Source organism: Rhineura floridana, chromosome 3 (genome assembly GCF_030035675.1).
Source record: "Rhineura floridana isolate rRhiFlo1 chromosome 3, rRhiFlo1.hap2, whole genome shotgun sequence".
Taxonomy (NCBI): domain Eukaryota; kingdom Metazoa; phylum Chordata; class Lepidosauria; order Squamata; family Rhineuridae; genus Rhineura; species Rhineura floridana.
In genome coordinates this window covers 178,784,600-178,799,703 of record NC_084482.1, presented here as the reverse complement: position 1 = coordinate 178,799,703, position 15,104 = coordinate 178,784,600, and the positions used below count along the sequence as shown (strand labels likewise).

At 41.9% G+C, this 15,104-nt stretch overlaps 1 protein-coding gene and 1 non-coding gene across 3 annotated transcripts in view; both read right to left on the bottom strand.

Annotated features, from left to right (window-relative positions):
* LRIG1 (leucine rich repeats and immunoglobulin like domains 1) overlaps window positions 1–15,104 on the bottom strand; it is a 170,276-nt gene that overhangs the window by 95,707 nt on the left and 59,465 nt on the right. For both annotated transcript variants that reach the window (XR_009761538.1, XM_061618693.1), the window contains exon 2: window positions 5,627–5,698. Coding sequence is in view for 1 of the 2 variants with exons in the window: in XM_061618693.1 (XP_061474677.1) it covers window positions 5,627–5,698 (72 nt within the window). In the remaining variant the exon portion in view is untranslated. The remainder of the gene's footprint in view (window positions 1–5,626; window positions 5,699–15,104) is intronic.
* Window positions 4,861–4,935, bottom strand: TRNAG-UCC (transfer RNA glycine (anticodon UCC)). Its single transcript has one exon. It is a non-coding gene; the product is annotated as a tRNA-Gly (tRNA).

The following is a 15,104-nucleotide window of genomic DNA, read 5'->3' as shown; positions in this document are numbered from 1 at the left end:
TTTAATATATTTTTCTTGTTAAATTGTTTTGTTTATGCTTGGAGTCCTGGGTTCATTCAGGAGGAACGGCGCTGTATAAATTCAATATATAAATAAATGTTGCTGGAGGAAATAAATAGATCTTTGCAGAAAACTAAACCTGCAATAGTTGTTTATAAATACTGATTGGAAGGTTGCAAATTGGCTGTTCAGGAACTCAGAAATGAATGGAATAGAGAGCTGGAGTATTCCATTCAGCTCAATCAATGGAACGTTTCTTTGCCATTCATATATAGCATTCCTTTAGATTTACATTTGAGATTGATTAACATATAATGATGTTCTGAGTATATTTGACTCCACAGTGCCTTTACAGGAAGGAACTGGGTAACTCAGATAAATGCTAGTAATGTAATGCTGATAATGCCTCTTTAAGGCATCTGATTTGTGTACGTCATGGGGTGTCTTCTTTCTATTCAGAAATTATTGTTCATATTAGCTTTGTTTTGGAGAAATCTGATATTTGTGGATGTTCACACACTCCTGTGGTCCCTGCAGTGTGGGGACTAACTGATGTACAACAAAAGAAAATCCAGCAAGCCCTTATGGTGGCAAACATAATTATACTGGGTGGTATTCAATGTATGTTCTACTAAAAGTAGACACAATGAAGCTAACAGACATGGCTAACTTAGGTTCATTAATTTCATTGGGTCTACTCTGAGTAGGACTTAAATACAACCCCTTGGAAGAACAAATACCCACCATTTATTACTCAGTGGTCTGAAGGTCTCACTGCCCTTTCTATATTTGAATGCATAGCTTATAATTATCATTCTCATTTAGATACCTATTTGGACTTTGGACTGTGTATATTAATTTATACATTTAACAGGACTGAGGAAATATTCTTATTGCAGATGTCAGCTGGTGACATATTTATTTCTCTCTCTTTCCTTCTGTTACAGTTGCAAAATGTTTTTTAAAAAATAGATGGAATAGCAGAACTGAGCATCATCAGCATACCAATGGCACTGCAGTCCAAACTCTCAGATGACGTTCCCAGAGGCTTCATGTAGATGTCAACCAGCATGGGGGACAAAATAAGACTCCTATAAAACCCCACAAGCAAATAGCTACAAGGCAAAGCAAAAGTCGCTCACCACTTTCTGGTCTAAAAAGGACCAGAACAGCTGGAACACAGTTCCTCCTAAGCCCATTCCCAACAGTTGACCCCAAAGGATACCATTGTTAATTTTATCAAAAGCCATGATTGAAAAGAAGTAGCAGTGCAGCCCTCTCCATCCCCATGGTCTATCCTCCAGCCTAAGTCAGTGTTGAGCCCCAGCTCTCTCAGGAGGATCAAGGAGGGGGGCTGGATGAGCGTCAGAGCCGGCTGCTACAGCAAGGGGAAGACTCAGACGGTGTTGTGGCTAGCAAGGATGAGGCGGGAGGGGGGGTGTTTGACACTGTGCCAGTTCCCACGGACAGTTCTCCCACCGAAGAAGACTGCGCTCAGCTTCCAGACGCCCCCAGGGAGCCATTGGGGGATGTCTTGGCAGTGGGCCAACTCCACCCCCCCCGAGCTCCCCCCTTGGCACGTCAAGCGCTTTCCCACCTCTCGAAGCCGAGTTAGCACCTATCGAGGCTGTATTGCCGGATGACCCGGCGGAGGCACGCCCCCTTTTGCCCCGCACCAGACACCAGGAGAAGCGCTTCGGTCAGAGGGAGGTTCTTCGAAGGAGTCAGAGATTAAGGGCGAAGACCTTTCCTATTTAAGCCTGCTCCCCCCTGACCGGGGTGCTGACTCAACTTCCTTCACACGCTGCAGAGTTTACCTAGGTAGCTTAGTTAGGGATTGCAGTGATCTAGCATAGAGTGCCTATGAAACGTATTGCCTTTGATGTTACTTTAATAAAACAGGAATTGATTCCATCCTCGTCTCCATCTTGTGAGTCTTGCTCTGGGCAGGACAGCCAGTCACCAGGATGATCAATAATGTTTCCATTCCATAACCAAGCTCCTGAACCCAGACTCAAACTGATCCAAATAAGCAGCATAATTCACAACTGCCTGGTGTTGAGAGGTCACTATGATTTAAAAAAAGTAGTGATAAGCGAGTCTACTGAAAAGTGACTAAAATTCTTCAAATAAGTAAATAAAAACAAAATATTCCTCAGGGGTAATTTTAGAGCAAGGGAGTTAATTTGTGCACTATGCAGGCTCCTGTTGCAGCAACTGTGAGAGTTGCAGCAATCATTTAAAAAAGTTATTTAAGGTAAAATAAGAATGCACTGTAATAAAACCTAAATTCTTTTTATGAAAGTGATCCAAGCAAATAAAATAAATGTTCTACTAATGCAGATATTTTGGAAAAGGGACAGGACCTAAATGAACCAAAGAGCAACAATACTAAGAAAACCACTTTAGTGGCTCTTGAATAGCGAACCACAAAGTGAGATGTTTACCCCTAAAATGCTAAGCATCCCAGAACAGAACCTCAAACTCAGTATGCATATCTCAAACTTGACAAGCATTTTGATGCAGACAACACTTTCCTTACATTTGCTTCCTACCCTAAATGACTGGGGACAATGATGGCCCACTCTACACCCCCACAAGAAAAACACAAGACATTATTTTGTGAGCCTAGTAGCAAATGCATAAAATGCTTCAGAATGTGGACAATGTTCAAAACACAATCGTTTTTAAAGCGTTCAAAGCACAATTATTTTTAAGGCATATTGCTTATTTTAAAGTCACTTGTCTTCCCCCCCCAAATGTACAGCTGATTTAGTGATTAGCAAGTAGAAAGAGGCTAAATAAGACTGTCAAGACAATGAGATGTATATCATGCATTAGCATTACTCTCTTTTTTACACAAAGTGTCAAAAGACTTTTCCCACAAGACATAGCTTTTAAAAGAGTCAAACCACATGCAGTAAGTTAAAATAAGTTAAGTGAAAATAGTTTTAAGCTTACAAGAATTTATTCCTTCCACAAAATGTACCACTCTTGGGAGAAACTGTCCTACCTATATGGTTTGCATTAGAAAAATTCCCATCCTTAAAACATGTGAATCTTTCACCAAAAAAAGGACCCAAATGTAGCATGGAGTCAAAATGAAGGGGGCATCTCAAGCTGAGGTAGACCTTGCGGCTCGAGCAAGCCTCAGCTGTAACAGGAGGCCCTTCCCTCTGCCTTCCTAGCAGGATGATCTAATAGTCAGTCTCAGTAGGTTGAGTCAGTCAAGAGCCTCAATTTACTTATAGAGAAGCTGCCACCTGCAGTTCATTGCTTCACCACTCAGGGCAGGCACTTATAGATCCAGGTGTGTCTGACAGGTTCATTGGCACAGGGTTCTTTCACAAAACACTAAACCACAATTTAGAATTACATTTAAATACAGCCATTGCCTCTTCTCATATATGCCTGCCCAGTTATTGAGATCATTCCCAGAGACTCTCTTTTAGATCCTGCCCCTCCCCATCATCAGAACTTAAGGGAGGTGGACACCTTTGCAGTTGAGCAACCCTGACTTTAAAACTCTCTGCTCAAGGCGCTTTGTCTGGCACTTGACGGCAAAGATTTTTTTATCCTCCCAAGCCTTTCAGTTTATTGTGCTGAAGTGCCAGTTTTAATCTGACTCGTACTATTGATCTGTTTCTATCTTTGTCTTTTTTATGCATTATTGTTGATTAAAATTAGGTGTTTGCCACTCAGAGTGTTTTATTCATTCATTCATTCATTCATTTTATTTCATTTATATCCCAGCTTTCCTCCAAGGAGTTCATGGTGGTATACATGGTTCTCCTCCTCCTCCATTTTATCCTCACAACAACCCTGTGAGGTAGGTTAGACTAAGAGACGATGACTGGCCCAAGGTCACCCAGTGAGCTTCACAGCTGACTGGGGGATTTAAACCTTGGTCTCCTAGGTCCTAGCCCGACACTCTAACCGCTACACCACACTGGCTCTCAATGCTCGTAATACTGGTTTGGCCTGATGGGGAGAGTATATAAAATTTTAAGTAAGTAAACATATAATTGTGACCTTCAACCATCAGCACAATATTGTAGAGAATCAGGGGTAAGTAGGAAAAGAGGGGAACTTTGTTCAGCCACATTTTAAAGTGAACCAATCTAATTTGCACCTTTTAAAATGGAGAAATGTGTACAAAATAATTGCATTATCTTAAGAAAAGTTAAATGACATTTTTCCATTTTAAAAAAATCTGAAGAACTGGGTCAGAACAGACTTATGATTGAACACATCTGTCCATCCTTAGGGGTATATGGGAAAGTTGTCCCAGGACAATTACACTATCGGGGGGGGGAGAGGAAGGAATTCCCCAGTTATTTATATCCTTTGCCACTCTGCAACATAGGGAGATCTAGCGGGGTGGCAATTAGGAAGAGGGCCTTCTCTGTGCTGGCACCTCAGCTGTGGAATGCCATCCCCGGAAAAGCTAGCCTGGTGCCTACCCTGGAATCTTTTTTGGCACCAGGCAAAGACATCTCAATACTTGTAGACTTTTTAGAGGCCCTTTTTTGTTTTAAAAAAACACATTTTGAGGGTTTTCGTCTTAAAGTGTTACAGTCTGACTGCACTAATTTTATTGAAATATCCATTTTTATAATGACAATTTGGATTTCTACTGGTTATATTTTATTTTTAATCTAGGTTACAGTGAGGCATAGAAATGCCAAGTAACAACAACAACATTCTTAAAAACACTAAAGAAGAGTTCCAGGAATTGTTATAACATAAGAAGCTGCCTTATACTGGGTCAGACCACTGGTCCATCTAGCTCAGAATTCTCTATGGTGGATTGGCAGTAGCTCTCTAGCGTTTCAGACAGCAGACATTCCCAGCTCTTCCTGGAAATGCCAGGGATTGAACCTGGGATCTTCTGCATGGAAAGCAGATGCTCTCCCACTGAGCTATGGCCCTTCCTCATATCAGCACAATGGCAAATTCACAGAGGAGCCTTCTACCTGAACATACACTAAACTGTAAGAGAAATGCACCGAGGTCTGGTTTAACAATAACATTTTATAAGCAAACTAAGATTTATCTTTTCTACTCTGGCTTCCACAACCACAACTGGTGCCAAAGCAACCTTTCCCCATGCTAATAAACCAAATTCTCCACCCTTGTATCTTTGGCTACCAAACAGACGGTGGGATGAGAATGAGTTAATTATTCTGTAGTACAGTACACTACACCTTTGTTTCCCTGAGAGATTCAGAAGAAGGTTAGTATCAGATGTCACAGCAGATGAAAGTGTATCCACATAACCAGGTGTGGTTACCTGAACTACTCTGGCTAATTCCAACTATGAAATGCAGGGGCAGAGGAGGAAAGAGGCAGACAAAACACCAATGATTTCTAATAAAGGTATTGCCGTTTAATTGAGGTGTTGTATTCTACTAATTGACTGCTTAATTTTTTTTTTTTAAAAAAGCACACAGGTACAGCATGAAAGAAAAGCAATGGTTCAGATTTAATCTGCTGATGCAAGCTTCTACAGTGGACGCATGTCATGGGAAACTGTATACATTTTCCTACTGCCATCCCAGCCAGAATAGAAGTGAAGGCAGGGGAGAGAAGCAGAGATTAAAGCCCTTTTGAGGGAAATACTTACACTTCCCGTAGATTTGGCAGCTTTGCAAAATCAGCAGGATCTATCTCCATCAACTTGTTGTGGCTCAGGTTTCTGTTAAAAATAAGAGACAGCAGATCAGCATACTTCAGTCACTGCACTCGGTACAATGTGGCAGTCCCAATTATTATGGGATTGCACAGCAAGATTTCCTGTGTGTTTATATGACATTTATATATGCAAGTGCATGGAGGAGGAAAACAAATTCTGCTTACCCGATTGGTCCTTCTAGAAAAACTGGTGGAGAAACCATCTCCATTTAATACCAGGCCACCGAATGTTAAATTTTAAGAAGTTTTTATGACCATCTCCAAAAAGATGCTGAAGCTTAAAGCAAGCCTCTCACAGAAGAGAACATGGCTACCCAAATTGTGAAACTGCCAAAAGCATAATGGCCTAAGAATCCTGTTTGGATCAGACTAAATGGTCCATCTAGTAGAGCACCTTGCTTCCAGAAGTAGCTGTCCTCAGGCTTCTAGGAAGCTCAGAAAGAGGCCCTTCCCTTGCCTCCCGCACTGATAACTGACATTGAAAGGTAGACTTCTAAAGATGGAGGCTCCATTTAGCTTTTGTCACATTGATGGACTAGCTCCCTTATCAAGGGCCATGATAATAGCCCTTGATAGGGAGCTAGTCCAGCAATATGACTAGTCCCTTTTAAGAAAGCCCTGTCTTAAGTATCCACCTAACACACTTCTGACAATAAACATCATAAGTTCCAAGCAGGATGGCACAGTTAAATACCCAAAGCTTTGTTATTTTGCCCTGTGTTAAACAATCAATCTTTATGGACTGGGGCAACAGGAAGAAAAAAAGAAGAAATCCACACCAAAGGTTATTCAAAGCAAGGTTAAGGGACAAACAATTGAACTAGGTATCTTCAGGACCTTATCAACATAATTACTGCCAACGTGTTAATCCACTCAAATAAGACACAAAGTAGGCTATACTGTAATCTTTTATTATGCCTCCTAGAATACACCCACAGTTTTAACCTACATTTCTGCCTTCAGATGATATCTTGTATAGGACACAAACACGCACCTCTTGATGATGAAGTACTGCCTTCAAGTCGATCCCGACTTATGGCGACCCTATGAATAGGGTTTCCATGGTAAGCGGTATTCAGAGGGGGTTTACCATTGCCTTCCTCCGAGGCTGAGAGGCAGTGACTGGCCCAAGATCACCCAGTGAGCTTCATGGCTGTGTGGGGATTCGAACCCTGGTCTCCCAGGTCGCAGTCCAACACCTTAATCACTACACCACACTGGCTCTCATGCACCTCTTGCATTACTTTAAAAATATACTGTTTCCCAAGTGCCCAATGATGGTTTTAAAAATGAATATATCACCTTGCAATGGAAATCCATTATCCTGGCTATAATGACAAAAGCTGGCCTCGAAAAGTTATACAGTTATAAAAGCTATACAACTTGGGACCGGGATACCTGAAAGACAGTTTTACCCCTTATATACCAGGCAGATCAAAAAGCTCTGCAAATATCATCTTATCAGGAAGTCTGTTCTGCACAACGTAGGAAACGGACCTTTAGTGTGGTGGCACCTACCCTGTGGAATTCCCTCCTCTTAAATATTAGTCAGACACCATCTCTGTTATCTTTTTGGCACCTATTGAAGACCTTCCTCTTTCAACAAGCCTTTTAAGCAGAGACCTTATCCCAGTCTGTGTCTGTGCTGGAATTGCTTTTAAAGATGTTTTTAAAGCTTTTTAAAATATGTTTTTAAAGCTTTTTTTAAAGATGTTTTGTTTTAATATGTTTTTAAGGATGTTTTTCTTTTAATATATTTTAAAGTCTGTTTTCATGATGATTTAAAGTGTTTTAGTGCTTTTGTCTGCCACCCTGGGCTCCTAGTGGATTAATTAATTAATTAATTGATTGATTGATTAATTAATAAAAGTGTGTCTGTGACTTTAATAAGTGCATGGCAGGGAGACAGGGGAATGTGTATACCTGTCACACATTTTTCCATCCAACCCATGCTCCTTCAAGGGCCAGGTCTCCTCTCCCAGCCAGAAACTGGCAGCATTATTGTACAACAAGCATAAAAACTTAATAGCTTTGCTGGATCCTGTTCTCAGAGTGACCCACCAGATGCCATTGGGAAGCCGGCAAGCAGGACATAAGCACAACAGGGCTCTACCCGCTTCTGACTGCCAGCAACTGATAAAGAGAGGCACACTGCCTCTGCCACGTGAGGTAGAACTTTGCCAGTGTGGCTGGTAGAATGCACAGAGGTTTATGGCTTACTAAAGTCTATGTCTGTGTTGGAATTGCTTTTTAATATGTTTTTAACCTTTTTTTAAGGTGTCTTCAAAGCTTTTAAAAAATGTTTTTAAAGATGTTTTGTTTTAATGTATTTTAAAGTCTGTTTTTATGATTTTTAAGGTGTTTTTAGTCCTTTGTTTGCCGCCCTGGGCTCCTGCTAGAAGGAAGGGTGGGATATAAATCACTCACTCACTCACTCACTCAATCAATCAAAAACATCAATTGCCGATATTGAAATTCGAGGGTGCTTTTGATCCTAAATCAATATACCCCATTAAATAAGAGGCAGAAAAAAATCTAATTTGTCTAGATTCTGATAACAAAGAATCTCTTACTCAACACACACACCACAATGTCAAGTCTGAGCTAGTTATCAAGACAAAAAGGGAAATGGGTTGGTAGAAAGCATATGAGCCCCTAGAGTCCATCATTTCCCCAAAGGAATGCACAACATGAGCACAGAATGAGACACACTTGTGTAAGTATAGCAGACATTTCAAGTCTTGCGATTTCACTCATATGTCTCATTGCTTGGAATGACTTCATTCAGCTCCAAGGTTCTAAAAAACAGAAACATTTGCATATTCAATAAAAGCGGGGAGGGGATCCTTTATTTATTTGCCTACTTATATATTGCTGAAATTAGATGTCCTGATATCAATTAGAACACTCCAGGGGACTTACAGTTATAAGCCAAAGCAATGAAAGCCATCAAATGACAAAATGGAATTAGAAACAGCAACAGACTAAAAGAGATGAAGGGAGATGGAATGGGCAGCAATTAACACTGTGCAGATGAAAGATTTCTACAATCAGTGTAAAAATCAAAATGGCCCAAAATGGGCACTGAAAAGGCAAGGGACTCAGCACCAGGTATGCCTCTCTGAGGAGAGACTTTGGCAGGTTGGGCGCCACTACTGAAAGGGCTGTTTCTCCTCTTGCCACCCAGCTCACTTCCAAAGGTGGCAGTGCCCAAAGAAGGGACTCTGGGAGTGCCCAAGCAAGTGGTCTCCCACAATGGAGGGAGAACATAGCCTTGCCATCCATGAATTTGTTTAATCTTTTGAAGCCATCCAAGCTGATGGCTACCGCCACATCGTGTGGGAGCAAATTTCACAGTTTTTAACTATGTACTGTGTGAAGTAGTACTTCCTTCTGTTTGTCCTCAATCTGCCAACATTCAGCTTCATTGGATGTCCCCGAGTTCTAGTATTATGTGTGAGGGAGAAAAACCTCCCCCATATCCACTTTCTCCCTATCACGCATAATTTTATACACCTTTACCATGCTCCCATCCCCCACTTACTCACCTTTTTTCTAAACTAAAAACCTTTAAATACTGTAACCTTTGCTCACAGGGAAGTTGCTCCAACCCTTGAATCATTTTGGTTGCCCTTTTCTGAACCTTTTCCAGCTCTACAACTTTCCTTAAACATGCAAAGTAGCCTTACAGGAAGCCTGATGATTGGCCCATCTAGTCCAGTATTCTTTTCCCTCAATGGGAGAGGCTCTTCCTGGAAGGGTATCAGGCAGGAGCCCTACTACCCAAGATTCTTTAACTCAGCCATGTGAAGCAAGCAGCCCACGTAACTTTCTTGCCTGCAAACAACACTTTTTCTAGTCCTAGTCTTTTCCTATCTCGTTTTTCTTTTCAAGACAACTGGAAAGTTAATATTGCACACAAACACACACAAATCTCAATACAAATACATTTCTCGTCACAAATACATGCATCTATGATGAAAGAACATTATCAGTCTTTTGTTCAACAAGTTGAAGGTTTCAGATTACCTGTCATCACAAATTCAGCACACTCTATCCAAAACTTTTTGGCACCTTTTGCTAACAGGCAGAAGAGAGACAGAAAAGGGGAGGGGGGAAAGTCTAGGAATGTCTGTGAATGCCAAATGCGGCTTTCATTAAACACTTTGTCAGCCTTTGTTCTAACACAACTTTTCACCGTTTCACACACAAAAGGAACCAAAGGGCCTTGAACAATCAAAATCTTGCTGTAGAAATTCCTGTGGCTAAATCTGTGGAAAGATAGCTGCCTAGTCTGCAGCTTACTTAATAGGCACCCCACCCAAACCCCTCAAAAAATCTCTTGCAGATGCTTTCAGCAAGGCAAAACAGAGCACCATGCACACATGGCTGGATCTGAATGGGGGGTGAAAAAGCTGCTGAGTTGCTTATGAAGGGACAAGCCTATAGTGGAAAACCAAGAAGGACCTTTTTTCTGAACAGGCTGCAACTGAATGTCAGCCTATTAAACCAGTTCACAGATTCTAAGAGGATACAAATGAATTCCTTTTCACACTCCCTAATGCAGGATAAAATCTGAAAAGGGGAAGCTGTGGGACACGGGACATATTAACACTATACATTTATTCCACTATTATTCCACTTTAAACAGTCATGGCTTCCCCCAAGAATCCTGGGAAGGATAGTTTGTGAAGGATGCTGAGAGTTTTTAGGAGACCCTATCCCCCTCACAGAGCTACAATCCCCAGAGTTGTTTCACAGTTTGTCCCTCTTCCCAGAGAACTCCTGAGGGACTCCTGACAACTCTCAACACCCTTCACAAATTATATTTCTCAGAATTCTTTGGGGGAAGCCATGACTGTTTAAAGTGGGATAAATGTATGGTGTGAATGTGGCTAGGGTGTTTTGTAAAACTTGTTATTTATTAATTTATTGATTTTATTATATTTATAGCCCACTGTTCCTCCAAAGAGCTCAAAGTGGTTCCTCCAAAGAGCTCAAAGTGGTGTACATGACTCTCCCCCTCCCCATTTCATCCTCACAACAATTCTGCGAGGTAGGTTAGGCTGAGAAACAGTGACTGCCCAAGGTCACCCTGTAAGCGTCATGGCTGAGTGGACATTCAAACTGAGGTCTCCCAAGTCCTAGTCCAACACTCTGTCTGCTACACCACACTGGCTCTCTTCAGAAAGAGAGCATTTCTTTTGTAAAAAATGTATGGCAGAACAAGCTACTCACAGATCTTGTCCTAAAATGATTCTACGAGCAGAATTAAAGGTGGATCTAGAATCCCACTCATGGGAGAGAAATTACATGGATTATCCACTCACACCTAATTTTGCCCAAACTAAATACCCAGAAGTAACAGGGCAAGAAAAAAGAACGGTTACATCAGAATTTGTGTTCAGTACATTTTGGCTCCCAGTGCTGGTAAGAATTTGCACCACATCAGGTACACAAAATAGCAAGACTGGTCAAAGCTCACTTTAGGGGAAAGAAAACTTGCTTTTTTTCTCTCCCACCCCACCCCCGCAAATATATAGCAAAACATTTTCCTGCCCTTTCTTGCATTTCTACTAACAAGCTCAGTGGTGCTTAAATGCTAATCCCACAATAAACAATCACACATTAATTACAAGAAAAAATGACTTCTATGCAAAACTGAAGCTCCTTTTATACATTACACATGTAAAGAATGGTCCAAACACAGAAGGGAAAGGAGCATGGCACAGGTTGGTATCTGCACACTGAGCACGGAAGCCTACACATGCAGACTTCCTTGCACAGACTGCCACACTCACACATGGATGTTAGGGAGCAGAATGCATTTAGAGTTGAGGTGGAGTGTGTGTGTGTCACAGCATGATCCCGCTATCCTTCCCATGTATGGGGTGCTCCTTGTAATGTGTGAACGGAGCTGGCTCAGATAATGGTCCTACCTCTTTTTCAACACCCAAGTTAACAATAAATACATTTTGTGAGTGAGTGAGTGAGTGAGTGTGTGTGTGTGAGAGAGGGGGGGGGGAGAGAGAGAGAGGTTCTAGGTAAGCAGAGTTGCAGCCAGGTACTAGGAAAACACCTGGAACATCAACCAGCCAGCAATAATTTAGGAAGCGATTTGGATGGAGATAGCTACACCCTCTTCTCAATACGAGTGCCATCTGGACTCCCAGGAGGACTAATGACTATGGATTGTATCCAATGGAGCACTAAGTCAGTCCCATCAGTGCAAGGAATACCACTAGCCCAGCAGGACTTCCCCCACTCTCCATCCCTAAATCTGTTTTAGGGATTACCCCAAGTAAATGGAGGAGAGGCAGGAAAGTCCCATTGCACTAGCAGTAATCCTTATGCTGATGGGATGAGTTAGTTGAATGCCACCTTGCCACACTAAGACCTAGGAGACCATGGTTCAACACCCCACTCAGCAATGAAGTTCACTGGGTCACCTTGGGCCAGTCACCATTTCTTAGCTTAATCTACCTCACAGGGTTGTTGGGAGGATGAAATGGGGAGGGTAGAAACCATGTGTCCCACCTTGAGCTCCTTGGAGGAAAGGTGGGATTTAATGTAATAATAAAACAAAACAACAAATTTGCACTGGGAACACAGCGTGCAGTTCTGGCCCCCCATCTCAGAAAGTATACTGTAGAGCTGGAAAAGCTGCTGCACAGAAGGGTAACAAAAATACCTCTGAATACCTGTTGCTTGGGAACAACAGCAGGTGAGGGTTATTTACTTATTTATTTATTACATTTATATACCGCCCCATAACCGAAGCTCTCTGGGCGGTTTACAGCAATTGAAAACAATAAAAAACAAATATACAAATTTTAAATCACAAAAAAAAACATTTTTTTGTGAGGGTTATTGCCCTCACATCCTCCATCTGGGCTTCCCAGAGGCATCTGATTGGTCGCTCTGTGAACTCGGATGCTGGATAAAAGGGACATTTGGTCTGATATGGCAGGGATGGAACACAGGAAGCTGTCTTATACAGAGTCAGATCATTGGTCCATCTAACTTAGTACTATCAACACTGACTGACATCAGCTCTCCAGGGTTTCAGATGGAGACTGGAGGCAGTCTGCTTCAGAATACCAATTGCTGGAAACTGCAGAAGGGGAGAATACTGTTGCACTCAGGTCCTGCCTGCATGCCTCCCATAGGCATCTGGTTGGCCACTGAAGGATAGAATGCTGAACTACATAGGCTACTGGCCTGATTCAGCAGGGCTCTAACCTTGGACCTTCTGCATGAAAGGCAGATGCTCTACCACTGAGCTATAGCCCTTTCCTCCTCTTCTTATATGTTACTACCTTAAACGGTCCTGCAAAGAAGCAATTACCCTGGGAGTGGACACCACTATTAGATCCCTGAAGGGATCGTCCACCAACCTCTCTGCCTTTCTTAGCTTCTCCAGGTCAGCCGTCTTGGCCTCAAAGGAATAAACATATTCCCTGATGGCCAAGAGCTCAATTTACCCAGGCACACACCCACAACTTCTGTCCAACGAAAGTCATACATGAGACATTCTGTACAATACACTGGATAGCTCCCACGCCCCTGCTGACCTCCTGCCTGCATGCTTGTTATTGTTATTTACTGGGTTTGTTTAATTGGGAACACAGGATTTGTAGGATTAAAAGGGGGAAAGAGTTGACTGGAATGGCCTCCTTACTCTGTTGCTGAACTCCTACAGCTAACTAACTCGATTTGTCACCTTGATGTTTTGTCACTGGGGCTCAGATACTTCATCAGCTGGGACTCATGAAATCTCTCTTGTCAATCAGCCAAGGAGGTACTCTTGCACACCCCAGAAGGAGCAGATAAATCCCACTGAAGCACAGGTGTATCTTTAAGGCAGAAGAACCTCAGCTTCTATACTACATGGCACATAACCAAACAGAAAGGCTACTGACTAATTAAGAAACAGTAGGGAAGGGATGATACTGCCAGAAATATCCACCTCCTGTTTTGCTATGTCCCAAACATAGGCCGCCATTAACTGGAGGCTACAAAAGACATCTCATCATGATGGCACGCTCCTCTGCTTCAAAAACTAGAGCAGAGTCAAAGGCTCCATTGTACCACAAACAGAGACATACACTGCCCATAGTTATCTGCAGCAAATAAAGTGAAAAACTGCTGGTTCTGTTAATCTGCACTGCCTAAAGGAAATGATTTCTATTCATCCAGTGGTTGCTGGCGTGCAGGATCCAGAACCATTGTTTTTTGTAATAAGCAAAAGTTAATAAAGAAATGCCCATTTGAAAATCTCCCTGTTCCATACACATTCAAATTGTACAGCACAGAGCAAGTTGAAATGTTGCTACTCTGTTCCAAAAGGTAAGGTACTGCTGATAACAGAGGAACATCTATCAGAAGGCTGCTTTCCACCATAAACCTCTAAATAAAAAGAGTTTTGTCGAACAATCAAATAAATAATATGTTTGCACAGCCCTCACCACAAAGCCATCTAACCCTACATTTTACACAAAGCATCATTACGGGTTTGGTGGGTTGAGAACCAGGAAGCAAAGGTTCATGTCTAAACTCAGTCAGGAAAGAGAAATTTGATTTGCAAGTATGTAACCTATTTTATCTCTGAAGAGATTATTCACTGTCAGCCTCACCGGATGAATATTCTCTGGATTCAAGTAAAATGCACATTGTTTACAGTGTAGTCCAGGGGTTCTTAACCTGTGGTCCATGGACACGTAGGGGGTCCATGAATGGACTTCAGGGGGTTTGTGGACAGGGAGCAAAAAAATTTTTTTTTTAAAAAAAAATCAATTTCCAGTGCAATAAAATTGTATTTATTTATTTATTTATGGGGATCCATAGCTTCCATCAGATTCTCAAAGGAGTCCATGACCCCCCAAAAAGTTAAGAACCACTGGGGCAGCCCAATGGTAAGGAACCTATGGCCTTCCAGATGTTGCTGGACACCACCTCCCATGACCTCCAGCCAGCATCGCTAGCTATTAGAGCCAATAGGTGTCAGTATCCAGCAACATCTGGAGGGCCACAAGTTTACTATCAGTGCTGTAGCCTTACGTCACATCCAATGAAATATGGCACCCGTGTTATTTAACTGAAATGGAAATGAGGGAATATATAATGTTCCACACATTTAGAAATGAATGACACCCAGCAAGACTGCAGAATCTATGTTCCCAAGTTCACGTTTAAAACCCACCAAGGCTTTTTGAGGATACACAAGTGCAATATAATCCCATGCACTTCATCTCAGAAACAAATCCAATTGAGTTTGTATACGATTGCAACCTTAGTAACTGTTATCTGTGTTAAATCCTACAGTTTTCAATGATATGCATGCATACATGCATACATACCTGATTCAGGATCATAGCAATCCACAGTACAAGTCCAATTTAAAGCAAAAG